We start from the raw sequence: 18,939 nt of genomic DNA, 5'->3' as shown, positions 1-18,939 counted from the left end.
CAGATTATATGACCTAGTAAGATCAATACGGATGTTCGATGAATTAATTGCATTCTTAAATTCACAAATATGATTACAACATCCCTCTTCATATTTTGAGTTGTGAGGAATGGCAAGGAATTATTTCAACTTTCATGACATATATCTACAAATTTTGAAAGGGCTTAAACTCACACATGTGCTATCCTATAAAGGTGTATAAGCTTAAGAAGTCTAGTTGGAGACTTATTGAAGAATCACGTAACATAAATATGCACTTCAGTAAGAAAGTCAAGAATATTGATTTCTAGAAGTCCAATTGTGTAACGACCCAATTTTCACGCCCAAAAATTTCATTTAAATTAAGTAGCTTGTAAAATATTTGTAGTAAAACATCATCCGATCATATCATTTCATATACATGTCTCGTGTCTGAAAACCAAAAACATGAAAATAATAATAATGTCAGAGTACAATCCCAGAACATCTCATAATGCGGAAAACCAAAGTGTGTGTGTGTGTATGATGTGCCGCTACCGCGCCAACTCCTTCCCCTTCGCTGAAGAGGTACCTGAAACCCAAAATTAAAAATGTAAGCACGAAGCTTAGTGAGTTCCCCCATCGTACCACATACCATACAATCATATAATGAACAGCTAGGAGATACGGGCCTCGCCCACGCTCCGCTAGCTGGGAGATACGGGCCTCGCCCACGCTCCGCTAACTGGGAGATACGGGCCTCGCCCACACTCCGCTATCTGGGAGATATAGGCCTCTCCCACACTCTGTTATCTGAGAGGTACGGGCCTCGCCCACACTCCGCTATCTGGGAGATACGGGCCTCACCCACACTCCGCTATCTGAGAGATACGGGCCTCGCCCACACTTAGCTACTAAACCAAAACATACAAGTATCACACAGACAACGAGTATAAACAATTCTACCACACTAGCATATATCATCATCAAACTCAACTATGAGATACGGGCTCTGCCCACACTTCGATACTATCATATCGTCTATACGGGCCGACCTTGGTGCCTTAGACCCGTTCCTACTGAAAGGGAACTCACCTTGATAAGTAGTTGCTGAAAGTCTGCTTGCTAGACGTTTGACTGCTGCACCGGTAATCCTCCGGCTGAATGGAAGCCTCTTGCAGGGTAGATGTCAGATCTACTTCCCCTCCTTGCACTCTTCCACCTCCTTCTTCTTCTCTTAAGCTTCAAACTTCCTTCACAAGGCCAAAATCACTCACAAGGACAAAAAGGGGCTAGGGTTTCGCTCTACAGCTCTTCTGGAAGTGTTAGGGACAAGGGAGGTTGAGTTAGAGTGTTTAAATAGGGTACAAACACCCGAGTTAGGGTTTTTGCCCAAACATGGCCTACTCGCCGAGTCCAAAGCTTAGACCCCGCGTCTCATCCCGCTCTTACTCGGCGAGTTGGTCCTTCAACTCGCCGAGTCCAAGGCAAAATGCATTATTTAAGAAATATTAAATTACAAGGAATACGTACCAGGAACCAGGTGCTACAAATTGATTTATGGGTACATGTCAAAGCTAGTGGGAGCATAATTGTTATGATAGTATTACATGTTGACAATACTGTTTATAGGGAACAAATTTTCAATTTGCAAATTGCAAAGTTTGGGAATTGTTTCTCTATAGTAGATTTAAGGGAGAGGGCAATCATACTTCGTTTCGAATTTAAATGTTTCGATCGTACAGTTTAATAAAACTTAGTCATAGACATATATGAATATCATATTGAAATATTTCAACATATGAAATTCAGTATATGAGAATATTATAACAAGAGATCGAATATATATGAATTCCTTATGTGAGACATAGTGAATCGAGTCCCATATGCTTCAGATATAGGATCGATTGCATATGCTATAATATTCACTTATTTAGTCACCCTCGGGGGAAGAATCATTCCATTCACTTGTGAAACTGCTAAGAAGAATAGCTTTTCTCTAAATCCACCACTCACTCTCTTTCGGGTAGGTTTAACAAGAAAGTAAAAGCAATCTCCTCAACCTAGAAAGAGAACTTTGGGATCTTCTTCTTCTTCTTAAGAACCCAAAGGCGAACTAATCCGTCTTGGTGCAGCTCCTTGTCCTGATCGATTGGCTACTAGGTGTTCACTCAAACTAAAAAGAAAAAAAATGGAATATAGAATCCAGATCCTCTTCTCCTTCCCGCTTTAGTTTCACTCTTATATTGGTTGCTAACTGGTGTGGGAGATGAAGCCGAGTCCTTTCCCTTCAAGGATCTAATTGCCACTCTTTCTGGTTTCATTCAACTGCCACTAACTGAGTTAAACTACTCGTGTTAGCATGGAAGTCAGCCCTTTGATTCCATTATGCTACTAGGGTTCCAAACCTTCCCCTTAGCTCTATAAAGACCTTCCGACTCAAGAGATGCTAAAGTTATTGTTAGTTGGTCTTTCTAAGTCAGAAAGAGGGTTTTGGGCAAAGAACAACTCGAAAGTACTTGACTTCAGTCCCAGTACTGAAAGACGTGACTTCAGGAGTGGATTTCGGAAGGAAATACTTTGTTTACTTCCTGAAAATTGCTTATGTAAGAACTAGTAGAAAAAAAGTAATTTTGAACAAAATAAGGTAGCATTGATAGACCGTTGAATGAGAATGCTTGAGTGGGAATCGTCTTAGCAACTGGCTATAGACATGACTAAAAGCCGCCGGGAGAGGAAAGACAATCTTTCATGAGAGAGGGACGATCGAGTGATAGATTGGGAAAAAAAGAGGTAGGCCTTCTGATCGTTCATTTAGGGGCCTTGTTAGCGAGCCATCATTCTTCCCTAAGCTGCCAGAGTTGATTTTTCCAAATGCCTTGAGCATTGAGAGGAAAAAGGATTAGAATTTTTGTGTGACTAGAGTTGTTAAACAACTATCAAGAACATTCTGAGGTCTACTAAATATTGGTTGCTTGTGGACATTCAGAAGTATGGCATTGTTTGGGAGGACCATAGTGACATGTTTTAGATTGAGATGATTCTTGGTCAAAACGGATGGTCGTATGGGAATATGGAAATGTTTCCATAATAAGAGTTGATTATTAAATCTATATGTGAGTTGGAAATTTTAATGCAAGAAAAGTGTTGAAGGAGTGTACCTTGAATTTGAAACTTTATTACCATGGAATTGTTTCTAGTAACAAAGTTCCAATGGAAACATTCTGTAATATCATTGGCTTAGTCTCTGCGACTTAGAAGCCTCGACATCATAGAAGGTCAATGCATGTAAAGTTGGAACTCCAATACATTTTAGATAGTGATAAGAATTTAGAATTGTAAAACGAGCATCATTGGAATCGTGTCCAATTGATCTATTCACAAAGGAAAGACCATAAGGAGGCATAGTATGCATGTTCATAACATGACATAACTGATGTTATTTAATTCAAGTGGTTGGTTGATTACTCGAAACATTATTTAATGAATAAAGTCGTAATTATCACGGTGATTAAATAAAAGAGATTATTTATATTCAATAGGGTTGTGACCATAGTTAATTAGTTTATTATTATGTTTTACTTCCTGGATGATTTGATTATTCGAAACTCCACAGTCGCTCATACTTTAAGAAGTAAATAGTGAATGAAGACTTTCATGAATTGGATTGTAGATTGTCTAAGGAGATTAGACATAGCAAAATGTGTTGCTACAATATTCATGAGTACTTAGAAATTGGAGATTTTGAGTATTGGATAAACCTACGCTCTGGGAGTTACTTTATGGATTCTATCACGAGTAATTATGATATGATAATATCTTATATTCTTAAAAGACTTAATTGCAAAAATGGTCCCTGTGGTATGCAATTTTTTGGGGTTTTGGTCCAAACCATGAGTTTTTTGGTTTTTTGGTCCTTTTGGACTGGTTTGTTTGTGAGAATGGTCCCTGTACTTAACACCCGTTAAAAAGAATCCGTTAACCCCCTCATGTGCCTTGCACGTGAGGGTATTTCTGTCTTTTTACTTATAGGGACCATTTTTGCATATGGAAAAATAAAACCTCCTTTATATATCATTTTCTATTCCCAGCTTCTTCCCTAACGAATCTTCTTCCCCAACGAATCTTCTTCCCCAACGTTTTTAACTGTTCTTCCCCAACAACTATTTTCTTCCATTTCTCCTTCCTGACTTGCAATCGAACAATGGTGGTTTGTTTTTGTGGAAAGCTCGCTTTGGTGAAAACGTCTTGGACACCACTGGATCCCAGAAGGAGGCTTTATGCTTTCCCTACTAAGGATTCTGTTTGTGGGTTTATCGGGTGGTTTGACCCGCCTATGTGTGCTAGGAGTAAAACCATCATACCTGGTCTTCTAAGAAACATAAATATGTTGGAGGAAAGATGTAATGGGCTGGTAAGAAGTATCAACATGCAGGAACAATGCAATGGACTTTTAAGCAGGAACAACATGTTGGAGGCAAGGTGTGATGCATTGAAGGAAGAAGGTTTCAAGCTGAAGATGTATTTATGTGCATGCTGGTTTATGTTTGTGATTGTTATGTTTAGTATCTGGTCTATGTAAGGGATAGGGTTAGACAAATGTGGGGGTTTTTGTTGATTAAGTGATGCAGGGTAAAAATGGTATAATTTTGTTGTAAGTTGACTTCATCATGTTTGTAATGAATTCCAATGTTGTTAATGATATAAATGATATTCAAGTGTGAAAATGTGTTCAAAAATATGTATCAATTGTCAAATATAAGCACATAAATAGAACCAAAATGTAACAAAAGTACATTACCAAAATACGTATCGTAAATTGACCAAAATGCACATTTCATTAACAACATGAGCGGAAACAAAAACCATTACCAAATTAAGCATACAAGTGTCTGTGCACCATACATAACCACATAATCAAACCATAACCAAAGTTTTCAAAAACAAACAGTTTTTAACAACAAACAACTAAATAGTCATTGCACCACAACAAACAACCAGAATCACTTCTTGGATTGATTCCCACCTTGCCCTTTACAGGTCCTAGAGTTGTGTGCCTTATTCTTGCATTTGCTACAAGTAACATTGATATGTTTCCTTGATAGCTTCTGCACTCCATCATTTGTTGGCCCTTGGGAATCTTCTCCTTGCATCTCATTGACTCCATCACCTTGACTTTTCTTCTGCCTTTTGCTTAACCTTTCACACTCACTTTGTCTTTTTTTCTCTTAGGCCTTCCCACCTGAGTGCGATGTGGAGGATGGATTAGCTTTGTTGGACAATTACTTTTAGGCCACGTGGGTATCCCTTTAATTGTTTCCACCTTAAATGAATAAGCTTTTTTACCATGTCTCTAGTCAATACACCTTGTGTACCCACTTGTAAATGTCAAGCTCAGCCTCAGGGTCTTTGCTTATTTCATTCAGAGTTGCAATTGCATGCCTGCAAGGTATTCCCATTAATTCCCACTTTCTGCAAGTGCAGGTTTGGTTCCTAACATCCACCACATGTTGATCTTGCAATGCTCTAGTGACTTGATACTTGTTTGCCCCATTCCACCTAACAATATATTGTGAAGCACCTTTTTTTCTTGCATCTAGGATGTTTGTTGCTGTAGGTGTTAGTGGACCTTTAGCCTTCTTCATTGCCTTCATGATATTGCATATCCTCTTCATTAGATACTCCCTAATGAACTATAAACATGAAATTACAGGTTTGTCCCTGCCTTTCTCTATCTCCCCATTAAACACGTCACACATGTTTGAAATCAACACATCAGAAACAACTCTTCCTGCACATTACAATAACATACAATTAATGCTGATAAATAACTGAAACACATAATCATTACCATATGCAAACATATACAATTAGCTGAGAAATGACTCCTTGCCAGGGGCGGAATCAGAAATTTTTGTTAGGAGTAGCACAATTTTTTTTTCTATAAAGATTAGTGGCCAAAGATTTTTCATGCCCATGAGAAACTATGTTTTTCCTATATCTGCTATATAAAGACAAGTTATGATGTGAAGGATCTTATTTCCTTAAAGCATGATGTTTAGCGAACTATGGCATAAAACTTTTACTTTCTTTGATGTTAAAATTGAAATGGACTGAGTAATATCAAAATTCTCAATGTTAAAGTGGTACTAGTGTTGACGCAACCTGCATCATTTTTTATATAGATAAGTCAAAAAAATTGATATGTAAAAAAACAAGAAACGGTAAAAAAAAGTATTTTACTTGATTAATCCATGGAAATAACCCTTCATTTAGTTCATCAGCATAGCAACATAGCATGTTGTATGTTGTAGCTTTCTCCTTAAGGACACTACTTTTGATCCATATTCTCTTATTTGCAGCTGTGATGGTCTCAATGCTGCAATATCAATAGCCATTTGTTACTCATCATAATTTCTAAACAAAAGGGTAATTATAAACTTTAATTCAATATGATTTTGCAGTATAAAAATGAAGCTCAATAATAGTAAAAGAAAAGAAGCAGCCTTGAATCATATAATAAGTTATAAGTCTTTAAGATGCAAAAAGTAAAACATTTGTAAATTAAATATATAATCTAGCTATCACCCCACGAATGTACAGTTGTTTAGCATCATCTTTGAACTTATATTTTCCAATAACCATTCCAACCAAACTAATACACTCCATGGATTTGGCACAAAGCATGAGATTAGCTTTATCAGTCGTATTCATGAGTATAAATTTCAAGTAAGGATGAACAAATATAATTTCCTTAAATTAATCAAATATTAATCACAATCACAAATCTACACAAACACTCTGGAAGGCTATGTAAGTCAAAGTGAGAAATCTAAAAACCTAGAACTACTGAATCAAATCAGGGTTACTTTCTAGATCTTATTTGAAATCATAGTAATTAAGGTTACCTTCAATTCCAAATTGGAGAAATCAGGTTTACCTTCATCTTCGTCCATTAAGGATATCTTCATTTGATCTGTTCTCTCCCCCTCTCTTCTTCTTCAATCAGCCCCTCTGAGTAGCACTTCTTCTTCGAATTCCAGTCCCTACGTCCCTGCCCCTTTTAGAGTAAGACATAAGATTGATTTTGTGAAGACGATGGAGATGACTAATAAGACCCAGGGATCGATTTTAGTCCCCTGTCCCTTTACCTTTGACTTTGTGAAGACGAAGAAGAAGACAAGGAGTAGCACAAACTGTAGCACCTTACATAATCATCGACGACATTTAACAATTTCGATTGTTCTTAGAAAAATCTGAGGGGTAGCATGGGCTACCCCTGGTAACTAGCTAGTTCCGCCACTGCTCCTTGCCCGATGTACAGGAGGAATCTGCTTCAACCATTGACATGCCTCCTTATCATACTCACTAAACTCCTTCATCAAATGCTCAAACTCATGAATGGTGGTTGCTGATGCACACCTCCATAAATGGTCCCTGTACTCAATTTGCCCCCACTTCTTTCTCATATGGTCATAGATATGTATAATACAATATCTATGCTTAGTATTGGGAAACAATTGATCAACTGCAATTTGTAATCCTTACATGACTCAACATACAATAATTAGAATTAATTTCTTGGTAAAAAAACAGAATCTAAATGATAAATTGATGAACTGCAATTTACCTTTTGCTTGTCACTTATGAAAGTATAGTTTGAGTTGCTCCCAAGCTCCAAGTCATCCCCAAGGTTTTCTAAAAACCACTTCCAGCTAGCTGTGTTTTCAGACTCAACAATTGCATAGGCCAAGGTATAAATTCCATTGTTAGAATCTAGACCAACTGATGTAAGAACCTGACCAGGGAATGGGCCTTTCATGAAGGCACCATCCAAACCTACTAAGTCTCTAAGACATGCCTTGAAACCTTTTATCAGTGGACCCAAGCATACATAAATCCTTCTAAATTGCCTTGTTGGGGATGCAGGGTTGCCATTAGGACACACATCTATTTTGACTGTTGTGTCTAGGTTTGTAGCTTGAAGTTCAAGAGCATATTCCCTCAACAATTCAAACTGTTTTGTGTAGTCCTCAGTTACATGCTTTCTTGCTATATCTTCTGCCCTAAACACCTTATCCATCGAAACACCCACCTGGTAGGTCTTTTTAAAGTGATCTTGTATGGCTCTCAAAGGAATCTTCGGATCTACCTCAACTTGATCTATGATTTTCTTGCAGATTAAAGAAGCAGTACAAGCTCTGAGTTTTCTTGTTTGTAAGCATGTATGAGTTTGGTTTAAGGTCCTTATAAACCAGTCAGATTCGGGGTTTGACCTAGATGCATGTATATACCAACCACATGTTTCTTTTTGTGTCTTTACTTCTTTGCTCTTGCTTTTTGAAGTGGTAGGTTGAGTCCCCACTTGACCTTTATTGATGATAGGTACAACTCCTCTGCAATGTGCCCTAAGCCTTTGATTGTCATTTTTTTAAAGCATATATTCCTTCTTGTTTCCAGTGCATGCACATCAATTAACTCCTTTATTTCTTTTTTACTTTTAAACTTTTGTCCCACTGAGAATGATTGTATGTGTACTGACCCAAGGTTGGACCTTTTTTCTTTTCCCAAATTTTTTATAAGAGCTCTTCTTTCTCTGTCTTGGTCTGATCCTTCATCCAATGATTTGAACTCGTCATTGTTGATCACTTCCATATCTTCAGGTTCATGACCATCATTAATACATGCTCCTTCAACATCGCTTTCAACATTTAGACAGAAGTCTGCCATGTCCTCATCAACATCTTCTATATTGTTCTCCTCATCCATTATGTCATCCAATTTATCTTCATTTTCTGATTGTTTCCCATCCTGGTCATCACCTTCATCCTTTTCATACTCTTCATCACTATCTTCAAATTCATCATCCCCTTCATACTCTTCAACATCCTCATCACTTCCAAGTAAATTTTCCATAAGGTTATCAAAAAGCTCATTATATTGTTCATCATGATTAATAGGTGGGGTGTTGTAGCATCCATCAATATGGTCATTATCCTGAACCACAATCATCCCACCCCTACATTAGCAATATTTGAAGCAAATGGCTTGTAGCATCCTTCAACAACAGTTGTAGCCTCCTGAACATCCTTAACACCCTTATTAGTGTTTTCCTTCTCTTTTAAATCATAAATATCCTCTAAATTAAGCCTCTTACTACAAGAACATCCCCCTCCTTTTGAATTCCCAACTCTACCCCTTCTATACTATGGTGAGAATTCATCACTTTTACTCCCAAAAAGAATCAAAGACATGTACTCACCAATTGGCTCATCATTGACATGGTTCATATTTCTCAATGGAGATTCTACATGAACTCCAGCCTCATATTCAGCCCCTTGATCATCATTTTCTGGTAATTCCTCAATGACAACTTTACCCTTTGCATTTGGAGACATGAAGTAAGTGAGTAGATTTGTCTTCTCATGTTCTGTGTACACCTCAATCAACTTGTTATTTCGAATAAATTTAGAAATATTGATAACATCATGATCATTCCCTAAAGCTCTAAGACCAAATTGAAAATCACCATTGGGTATCCTGAAATGGTAGTATATCACTGGGGATTCATCAGTCAACTCAATCATCCGTGGGTCTGGGTAACCTTGGTCAAGCATCATGGCATCAAGTTCATGTACAGAAAACTCATCTATGTCCACATAATCAACATAACGCACTTCACCTCCAATATACTTTATATCAGGTAACTTAGTAAACTTCCCACCATGATGAAGCTTAATACTAAACCATGTGGGTGCACCCGCTACAAGTCAAAATTGTACATGATAACAAAGTCAAAATTTGGCGGATTTTAGTATAAATCAAGGGTAAAATGAAAAATAGGAATGTTTAAGAAAACAGAGCAACTTACCATATAAGGATGATACGCCGACAACTTCATTTTTTTGGTCTGATCTGCTACATTACGCACCATTTCGACTTTAACGTATGACCTTGTCTCCTTTTGCTACGATTAGGTTCTTTGGATAATGAAGGATGTTTTTTTGCAGGTTTAATGGAGCAGAAGGAAGAAGGAGGGAGGTGGGGAGTTAACAGGTGTTTGGGATTGTAAATGAGGGATAAAAGGTAGAAGGAAGCGTTGACATTCGTATGCAAAAATGGTCCCTTTAAGTAAAAAGACATAAATACCCTCGCGTGCAAGGCATATGAGGGGGTTAACAAATTCTTTTTAACGGGTGTTAAGTATAAGGACCATTCTCACAAACAAACCAATCCAAAAGGACCACAAAACCAAAAAACTTGTGGTTTGGACCAAAAACCCAAAAAAATGCATACCACATGGACCATTTTTTCAATTTTGTCTTCTTAAAATGAAGATATATGAGTCGTAATTTACAAGTCGGTCGTGCATTGGTGTTACATAAACGCATCAATAACGTGATGTTATAAAACGTAGTGTCATGCATGATTTGGTGAGTAAAACATACAAACATACGAGTCAAATTTATTCGTCCCTTTTTCCATAACGAGAAAAGCGATATCTTTGGGACCCTCGATGATTTGATGTCGACATCTGAAGTGCTTGGCCGAGCCCGGACTAAATTGATGTGTTCAATTAGTAGTCTGAATTCAGTCGTCATAAATTAGGAAACCGGGAAACATAATTACAATGAGATTGATTTCAATCTATCTCTCGTGTCCATACGATATCTTGTAGAATGAAGGAATATTTGATCATTTATCTAAGGACAAATATCTTATCGTATTAGAGTTCGATAGTTGCTTTAGAAAGCACCCTTTGCTATTTTATTTAGAAGTTATACATGTAATTTAGTTTTATACTTATCCAAGTGGGAGACTGTTGGATTAGGTGTCTAAGCCAATAACTAAATTAGTATACTCTTGAATAATTACCAAAGTCCTTTTGGGTTAGCCTCATAACCAGAAATAACTATAAATGATATTAGGAGAACGAGAGATAAATGATTTGTTAGTATATTATGTGATTAATATATTAATTGAAAATAGATAATTGACATGTTAATTTATCATTAATAAATTAACATGAGATAAACTGTTAAACAATTGGTTTGAAATCAATTAGAATTAATTAATAATTGGTTAGAATTAATTTAGGATAAATTGGAATTAATTAATTGTACAAGGGTTACTTTGTAATTGTTTAATAGTAGAGCAAAAGAGAGAGATTCTAGAAACCTCCATGTTTTGAAGATTTTAATACCATATTAGGGTAATCTAGAATGCTCCAAATGGATAATTAGGAAACTAAATAATTACCTGTTTATGGGTTATCATTATCTAGGGTTTCTTAGGGATATCCAACAACTATATAAAGACCCATTGGGCTAGAATGTTCGTATGGATCCTTCTAAGAAGCATATGAACGAAAATTATTAGTCTATTCTCTTTCCCCTCTTCATTCTAGGGTTTCTAGTGTTTTGGGTGTAAGCTATTACAGGTACGAGATTTCTAGTGCTTGCTTTCCGAGTTTTTTTATAAGGAGATTGAAGTGATTTGTTTACTACAACAAATCAAAAGGTATGTAACCTTAATTATTATTAATTTGATTATACTAGGAAGTCATTAGGGTTCTAGTTATTTTGTTGTTCATGATATGTTACATTCAAAGTGTTAAAAACATAGTTCCTTTAGGTTACATGTGCCCTTAAATGTTAAGTAAAATTCCGCAAACACATAGTTATTATAATCTATAAAACCCATCATATTCCACATTGACAACAACTTTGTCGAAAACCATAGTTTCTGAAGTTTGGAACAAGCTTAAGATCACATATAATAAACATGTTTTTCAAGATCGTCTTAGCTTTTATTTAACAAACCTTTTCGGATTAATGTTGAAACCCTTTTCTTGAGTTGATGAAGTAAATAACTGTAAGTAAAAGTTAGTAAAAAGATATGCTCAAAAAGAGTAAATGATTATGATCGAATAAGATACTAAAAATTGGTTAATAATGTTGAAACCCCTTTCTTCATGTGTTTTTTGCATGCTAGTTTCTTGATGGTTTGTTGCCTTAATAATTGTAATAATGTTGAAACCCTTTTCTTCATGCGTTTTTTGCATGCTAGTTTTTTGATAAGAGTCAACTAGTAGCAAAAAGATATTTATAATTATAAAAGATGAAATTACATAACCTAGATTAAGATCTAGTTCATGCCTAGTGAGAGAGATGGACCCTTTATTTATTTATCTTTTCTTTTCTTTATATATATATATATATATATATATATATATATATATATATATATATATATATAGGTTAGTTTATTACGTTCTAACTATCTATTGTGTGCATGTAGGATTGATTATGGACAAATCATTTTAGTTATTTTAAGAATGTAATTAATACATATTAAATGTTGAAGATATAATGAGTATTAATTAAATCTTCAACATATATATATATATATATATATATATATATATATATATATATATATATATATATATATATATATATATATATATATATATATATAAGTGCTTTTGAGAATCAAGAAAAACGTGCAAACTTGAGAACTACCAATCCAAACATCATTTTTTAAAATCAAAACCACAAATGTCAACGAAATGTAGTTTTTAAGCCATATAGGCTAAAAACAGATTTGGTGATTTTTTTTTTTTGAAAAATATACATATATGATGCATGCATACATATATACGTATGCGGTCAATATGATTGCTGATGCATGCATGCATATATGTGTTCGCAATCCATATGACTACTAATGCATGACTCATGAATCCACAATCTGTATGACTGCAGGTTCATATGCGCCGCAATCCATATGACTGCTGACGAGTAGTTTTCAACTTCTGATGGTTAGTTTGCAAGTTCTCACGTTTTTTTAGTTCTCACAATATATCAACCATACACACACACACACACATATATATATATATATATATATATATGATTTAAAAAAAATAAAAATAAAATAAAAATGATAAAAATATGCTTTTAATGACAAAAGGACCGGACAGAAAAAAAATCAAGTCACAAAGACAAAACACATGAGACTCTAATAGTCGTCTTGAATATGTCTATATTGAAAAACAACATGAAGTGATCGAGTAATTTTGTCTTAAAAATTGAATAAGTTTTTAACCACCAAAATGCTATTTATTTAATTTGTTATCTAATTTGCTTTTTAACTTATAACATATAATGTTTTTGGTTTAATTTTAAAAATGTATTTTATATTTTTTTTTATATAAATGATTCATTTGATATCATGTTTAAAAACATGAATAAATACGACAAAACTTTTGGAGATTACAAAGTTAGGGTTAGAAAATATAAAATAAAAACCTCCGCAGAGCCCATTCCCCCCATTTGTTACATGACGGTGCACAGCATCATCCGATACACTGGCGGCTATATCACCTGTATAATCCCTTAACAAACCCTCCTCCCACCCCCCATTATTTCTTCACAGCAAACCCTAGAGTCTTTTGTTCCTGCTACTTCGGTAAAGTATCTAACACCAGATTTTCTTAATCTTTCTGTTAATTTGGGCTCTTCTTTTGAATATCTCGAAATGGAGTTGTTTGACCTAACAGCACCTCGTAATTCGTTCACATTTTGCATTGTTTGTGTCACAGTATATAATTCCGAGCTTTCAAGCGTAAATTTTTATAGAACTTATTTTTTTTTCAGAGGAAGTGATTTCCTTTAGAAAAAGAAAGTAATTTCTTATTCATGCCTGTAGATGAATCCCAACATGTAGATAATTCTGACTAATGTTCATCATTAAACGTTTTACATTTTTGTAAGTCTCTGCGATCCTGTAATCAGAGTCGCTCAATCTGTTGCAAGTTATAGGATGAGTTTGATCCATTAAATACACTGTTCACAACTCAGATCCTGATAGGATCTATTTGAAGTTAGTAAGATAATTCTATAGTTGTATTATATATCGGTGATTTTCTTTGTAAATGTCATAAGCCAAATATGTTGTAATTACATGTACATGTTCGACTTCATGTTTTAATATTCCATCTATAATACAAATAATTAGTCTATGTGATTGTAAAAATGTATTAAATAGTGAATTTTTATCTTTGGAGTCTTATGATTTTTCCCCGGTCTTGGAGTTTTCCACGTATATTCTTATGTTTATTTTTATATTCTTCTAAATTGGGAATCTTTTAGACCATTTCTGAATGACCTTAAAACTAATTTATTCTTGTTGGCTGCAGATATGTCTGGGGCTTTAATTCACGCAGCCTCCTTCCTTGTTCGTGAAAGAGTAAATGGAACCACAAAAGAGAAAAGAACAGTTAAAATGATGGCATGTTCTTACGCACCTCCCATGAGAATGAGAACCTTTTCAGGATTAAGAGGATCAAATGCATTAGATAACATAATGAAATCCCCCCAAGATTTCCATTCAAAGGTAGCTATAGCAACCTCTATACGAAAACAAAAAACCTCCCGAATTGTACCAAAAGCCATGTTTGAGCGCTTCACAGAGAAGGCTATAAAAGTAATTATGCTTGCACAAGAGGAAGCACGTCGTTTAGGCCACAATTTTGTTGGGACTGAGCAAATATTACTAGGCCTAATCGGTGAAGGAACTGGCATTGCAGCCAAGGTTTTGAAGTCATTGGGAATCAATTTGAAGGATTCACGTATGGAAGTTGAGAAAATTATTGGTAGGGGTAGTGGATTTGTTGCTGTTGAGATTCCATTCACCCCTCGAGCTAAACGTGTTTTGGAACTCTCATTGGAGGAAGCTCGTAATCTTGGTATACTTTATTTTGTTTCAAGCTACATGCAGTTTTTTTTTATTATATAAAAATGAAGTCATTTGATAGCTAATAATATAACCTTCAATGTTATAGGTCACAACTATATTGGATCAGAGCACTTGCTACTTGGTTTGCTACGTGAAGGAGAAGGTGTTGCAGCTCGTGTTCTTGAGAATTTAGGAGCTGACCCCACTAACATTCGCACTCAGGTAACACTATTTTAACATTTATTATTATTTTTTTTAGGTTGCTAAATATTTGTAATAATGAGTAGGTGATTCGAATGGTTGGGGAGAGTGCAGAAGCTGTGGGTGCTGGAGTTGGAGGTGGAGGAGCTTCAGGAAGCAAGATGCCAACACTTGAGGAATATGGGACAAACTTGACAAAGTTAGCAGAGGAGGTAGTCCATGTGGATTTTTTACTTTATTTATTTATTTATTTTTTTCAAATTGGTTTTATGGAAAGGGAATATGTTTTGTTGTTTTTTATAGGGTAAGTTGGATCCGGTTGTTGGAAGGCAATCACAGATTGAAAGAGTGACACAGATTTTAGGGCGTAGAACAAAGAATAATCCATGCCTCATTGGAGAACCTGGTGTAGGAAAGACAGCCATTGCAGAAGGTCTTGCTCAAAGAATTGCAAATGGTGATGTCCCTGAAACCATTGAGGGGAAGAAGGTGAGTCTGACTTCATAACTTTCCAAGAAAACAGCTTTAGGGCTTACATATGACTCAATTTCTTTCTTTTCAATTATATTCAGGTGATAACCCTAGACATGGGTCTTCTTGTTGCTGGCACAAAATACCGAGGGGAATTTGAAGAAAGATTGAAGAAATTAATGGAAGAAATAAAACAAAGTGATGATATAATTTTGTTCATTGATGAGGTTCACACTCTAATTGGGGCAGGAGCAGCAGAAGGAGCCATTGATGCTGCTAACATATTGAAACCAGCTCTTGCAAGAGGTGAATTACAGGTAAACAATGATACTTGAAACTTTATTGCTGTAAAATATAATCGGGTTATTTGTTGGAATACAAGAATTTATTGTAAATTTTATGTGTCAGTGTATTGGGGCTACAACACTGGATGAATATCGAAAACATATTGAAAAAGATCCAGCATTGGAAAGACGTTTCCAACCTGTTAAGGTTCCGGAACCTTCCGTTGAGGAAACAATTCAGATTCTGAAAGGATTAAGAGAAAGATATGAAATCCATCACAAGCTTCGTTATACAGACGAGGCTGTAGTTGCTGCTGCTGAGTTGGCACACCAATACATTAGGTAAAAAAAACATCATAGGAAAGACGACATGTGATTGGTTGTCATTGATAATTATTTTTAATTTTTTTTTATATATGTTTTATAGTGATCGGTTTCTTCCTGATAAAGCAATTGATTTGATCGATGAAGCTGGATCTCGCGTGCGACTTCGCCATGCACAGGTACTACATGTATTTGTTTCAATTTTGTGTTATTGATTTCACTGAGTTAACCGGGTGGGGTTTATGTAGCTACCTGAGGAAGCCAGAGAGCTTGAGAAAGAAGTTAGACAAATTACAAAGGAGAAAAACGAAGCTGTTCGAGGCCAAGACTTTGAAAAGGTAATTCTTTTTTTTTTTTTTTTTTTTTTTTTTAAATATTCGGTTCTGTGAAAATGTAATTTTTGTTATAAAATTTCGAATGTTTCACAGGCAGGGGAGCTAAGAGATAGAGAAATGGATCTAAAAACACAAATATCCGCTCTAATCGACAAAAACAAAGAAATGAACAAAGCTGAGAGTGAAGCTGGCGAAGCGGGGCCCACAGTAACAGAAGCAGACATCCAGCACATCGTATCCACATGGACCGGCATCCCAGTGGAAAAAGTCTCGAGTGACGAATCCAACCGCCTCCTAAAAATGGAAGACACCCTCCACAACCGCATCATCGGTCAAGACGAAGCCGTGAAAGCCATAAGCCGAGCCATCCGCCGGGCCCGCGTGGGTCTCAAAAATCCCAACCGCCCAATTGCCAGCTTCATCTTCTCGGGGCCCACGGGTGTCGGGAAATCCGAACTCGCAAAATCCCTAGCCACATACTATTTCGGCTCGGAAGAAGCCATGATTCGGCTCGATATGAGTGAGTTCATGGAACGACACACGGTCTCAAAGCTCATCGGCTCGCCACCCGGGTACGTCGGTTACACGGAAGGCGGGCAGCTGACCGAAGCGGTCCGCCGCCGCCCGTACACCGTCGTCCTTTTTGATGAAATCGAAAAGGCGCATCCGGATGTTTTCAATATGATGCTTCAAATTCTTGAAGATGGAAGGTTGACCGATAGTAAAGGGCGAACGGTTGACTTCAAGAACACGCTTTTGATCATGACTTCGAATGTTGGAAGTAATGTGATTGAAAAAGGTGGACGGAGGATCGGATTTGATCTTGATTATGATGAGAAAGATAGTAGTTATAATCGGATTAAGAGTTTGGTTACGGAAGAATTGAAACAGTATTTTAGGCCTGAGTTTTTGAATAGATTGGATGAAATGATAGTTTTTAGACAGTTGACGAAATTGGAAGTGAAGGAGATTGCGGATATAATGTTGAAGGAAGTGTTTGAGAGGTTAAAGGGTAAGGAAATAGATCTTCAGGTGACTGAGAGGTTTAGAGATAGGGTGGTGGAGGAAGGGTATAACCCTAGCTATGGTGCAAGGCCGCTAAGAAGGGCGATCATGAGACTTTTGGAGGATAGTATGGCGGAAAAGATGCTTGCACGTGAGATTAAGGAGGGCGATTCCGTCATTGTTGATGTTGATTTGGACGGTAATGTGACGGTTCTTGGCGGCAGCGGTGGTGCTCAACCAGAGATCTTACCGGAGCCGATTGCATTGTAGACGTGTCTTTGTATGACATCTTTTTTTTTTCTTCCCGAAAAGTTGGTTATGAATAGACTTTTGGCCGGTTTCCTTTTTGGTCATGTTTGTTTTCTGAGTTAGGTTTACATTTCAAGGCTTGTATATATTACAGGACCAATTAAAGGTGGGAGATTTTGTGAGGTTAGAATTCTGGATTTAAATTTTTTTTTTTTTAATATCAGCTTTATTGCTACTATTTGTTTTATCGCAAAACAAAAAAGTTGAACAAAGTGGTCTAGGTAGAATATTAGAGCTAGGCTATAATATTGCTTTCTTCTAATATACATTTGGCAATAGAGTGAATAGTAATGTTTTCTTGAATTGGAAAATAAAAGCTGGGTCTTATTAGTATTCTATATATGTGTGTAACAAAAATCAATTGTTAATTAATCAGTGATTAATCATTTAGCAGTTTACAAACGATTTTGATTAGGGGTGCTTAGGCAGTGACAATTGGGTTAGGTTCAGGTTGGCGGGTAAGAAAACATAAACTCAATCCAACCCATATAATTATGAGTTAGCGGGTTACGGGTTGGTGGGTTGAAAACTTCAACCCAACCCAACCTATATAATCAATTAAGTATATGGGTTTGTGTAGGGCTGAGCATATGGACCGAGGAACCGGTCGGAACCGGAACCGGAACCGGAACCCGATGGAACCGGTCGGGCCGGGACCGGGATGTTATTTTTGTGGATTTTTGGAACCGGGAATCGGTAGGAACCGAAACCGATATAACCGGAACCGATAGAACCGGCAAAAACCGGTAAAAACCGGAACCGTATGATGCTATTTTTCGAGGACCAGTTCCAATATTTGAAGACACGACAAGAACCGGTAGGAACCGGGAACCGGTAGAACCGCCGGGCCGGTTTGGTTCTTGATTTTGGCCGAAGCCGATTCCCGGTTCCGGTCCGGTTCGGTCCGGTTCGGTCCTTTTGCTCATCCCTAGGTTTGTGGGTACAAGTTAGTGGGTGGAACCCAACCCATATAACTTATTTAATAAATAAGCAACACATTTTAAAAAATGAGGTTTTTCAACACAAAGTCATAAAGTGATTATAGTAATTAATATCAGAAAAAGAGGTTTTCAACATAAATTCATAAAGTCATTAAGATCCAAATAAAATTGAAAAATAAAAATATTCATATAAAATTGATGGGTTATTCGTTTGTGGCTCGTGAGTATCTAAAAATGACAACATTTTTTTAATTAGGGCACCACAAACAGAGATTAGCCACATACGAATACGGATGGAAGAACTAAAAGTGGAACGTTAGATCAAAATTAATTCATTAAAGACATGATCGTCATCTTACCAATCTCATT

General features: G+C 36.4%; 2 protein-coding genes across 2 annotated transcripts; one reads left to right on the top strand and one right to left on the bottom strand.

Moving 5' to 3' along the window:
• Nucleotides 1-5,315: 5,315 nt before the first annotated feature.
• On the bottom strand, nucleotides 5,316-8,970 carry LOC128133526 (uncharacterized). Its single transcript, XM_052770998.1, has 7 exons — nucleotides 8,513-8,970; nucleotides 7,589-8,372; nucleotides 6,560-6,711; nucleotides 6,224-6,337; nucleotides 6,119-6,123; nucleotides 5,670-5,749; nucleotides 5,316-5,606 (listed from the first exon to the last, which is right to left on the bottom strand). Exons 1-7 carry the CDS (start codon nucleotides 8,968-8,970, stop codon nucleotides 5,316-5,318), a joined length of 1,884 nt encoding a protein of 627 aa, XP_052626958.1.
• Nucleotides 8,971-13,249: 4,279 nt separating this feature from the next.
• On the top strand, nucleotides 13,250-17,807 carry LOC111892306 (ATP-dependent Clp protease ATP-binding subunit ClpA homolog CD4A, chloroplastic). Its single transcript, XM_023888380.3, has 10 exons — nucleotides 13,250-13,431; nucleotides 14,162-14,710; nucleotides 14,807-14,922; nucleotides 14,988-15,113; nucleotides 15,205-15,390; nucleotides 15,474-15,689; nucleotides 15,781-15,998; nucleotides 16,084-16,159; nucleotides 16,229-16,318; nucleotides 16,409-17,807. Exons 2-10 carry the CDS (start codon nucleotides 14,164-14,166, stop codon nucleotides 17,588-17,590), a joined length of 2,757 nt encoding a protein of 918 aa, XP_023744148.1. The 5' UTR covers nucleotides 13,250-13,431; nucleotides 14,162-14,163; the 3' UTR covers nucleotides 17,591-17,807.
• The last annotated feature ends 1,132 nt before the right edge of the window (nucleotides 17,808-18,939 follow it).

This window comes from Lactuca sativa, chromosome 4, assembly GCF_002870075.4.
Source record: "Lactuca sativa cultivar Salinas chromosome 4, Lsat_Salinas_v11, whole genome shotgun sequence".
In the NCBI taxonomy this organism is placed as follows: Eukaryota; Viridiplantae; Streptophyta; class Magnoliopsida; order Asterales; family Asteraceae; genus Lactuca; species Lactuca sativa.
Note: the sequence above shows the minus strand (reverse complement) of the source record. Positions and strands in the feature narration are given on the sequence as shown.

What these genes read in the sequence shown, in the direction of transcription:
- LOC128133526 (XM_052770998.1), bottom strand. Translation starts at nt 8,970, where the DNA reads ATGATTGTGGTTCAGGATAATGACCATATTGATGGATGCTACAACACC. An exon ending in TCATAAGTGACAAGCAAAAG is followed by an intron (nt 6,712 to 7,588) that starts GTAAATTGCAGT and finishes GATTAATTTAAG; the next exon opens with GAAATTATATTTGTTCATCC. An exon ending in AGAAAGGCAGGGACAAACCT is followed by an intron (nt 5,607 to 5,669) that starts GTAATTTCATGT and finishes AATATCATGAAG; the next exon opens with GCAATGAAGAAGGCTAAAGG.
- LOC111892306 (XM_023888380.3), top strand. Translation starts at nt 14,164, where the DNA reads ATGTCTGGGGCTTTAATTCACGCAGCCTCCTTCCTTGTTCGTGAAAGA. An exon ending in TTGCAAGAGGTGAATTACAG is followed by an intron (nt 15,690 to 15,780) that starts GTAAACAATGAT and finishes TTTATGTGTCAG; the next exon opens with TGTATTGGGGCTACAACACT. An exon ending in GAGGCCAAGACTTTGAAAAG is followed by an intron (nt 16,319 to 16,408) that starts GTAATTCTTTTT and finishes AATGTTTCACAG; the next exon opens with GCAGGGGAGCTAAGAGATAG.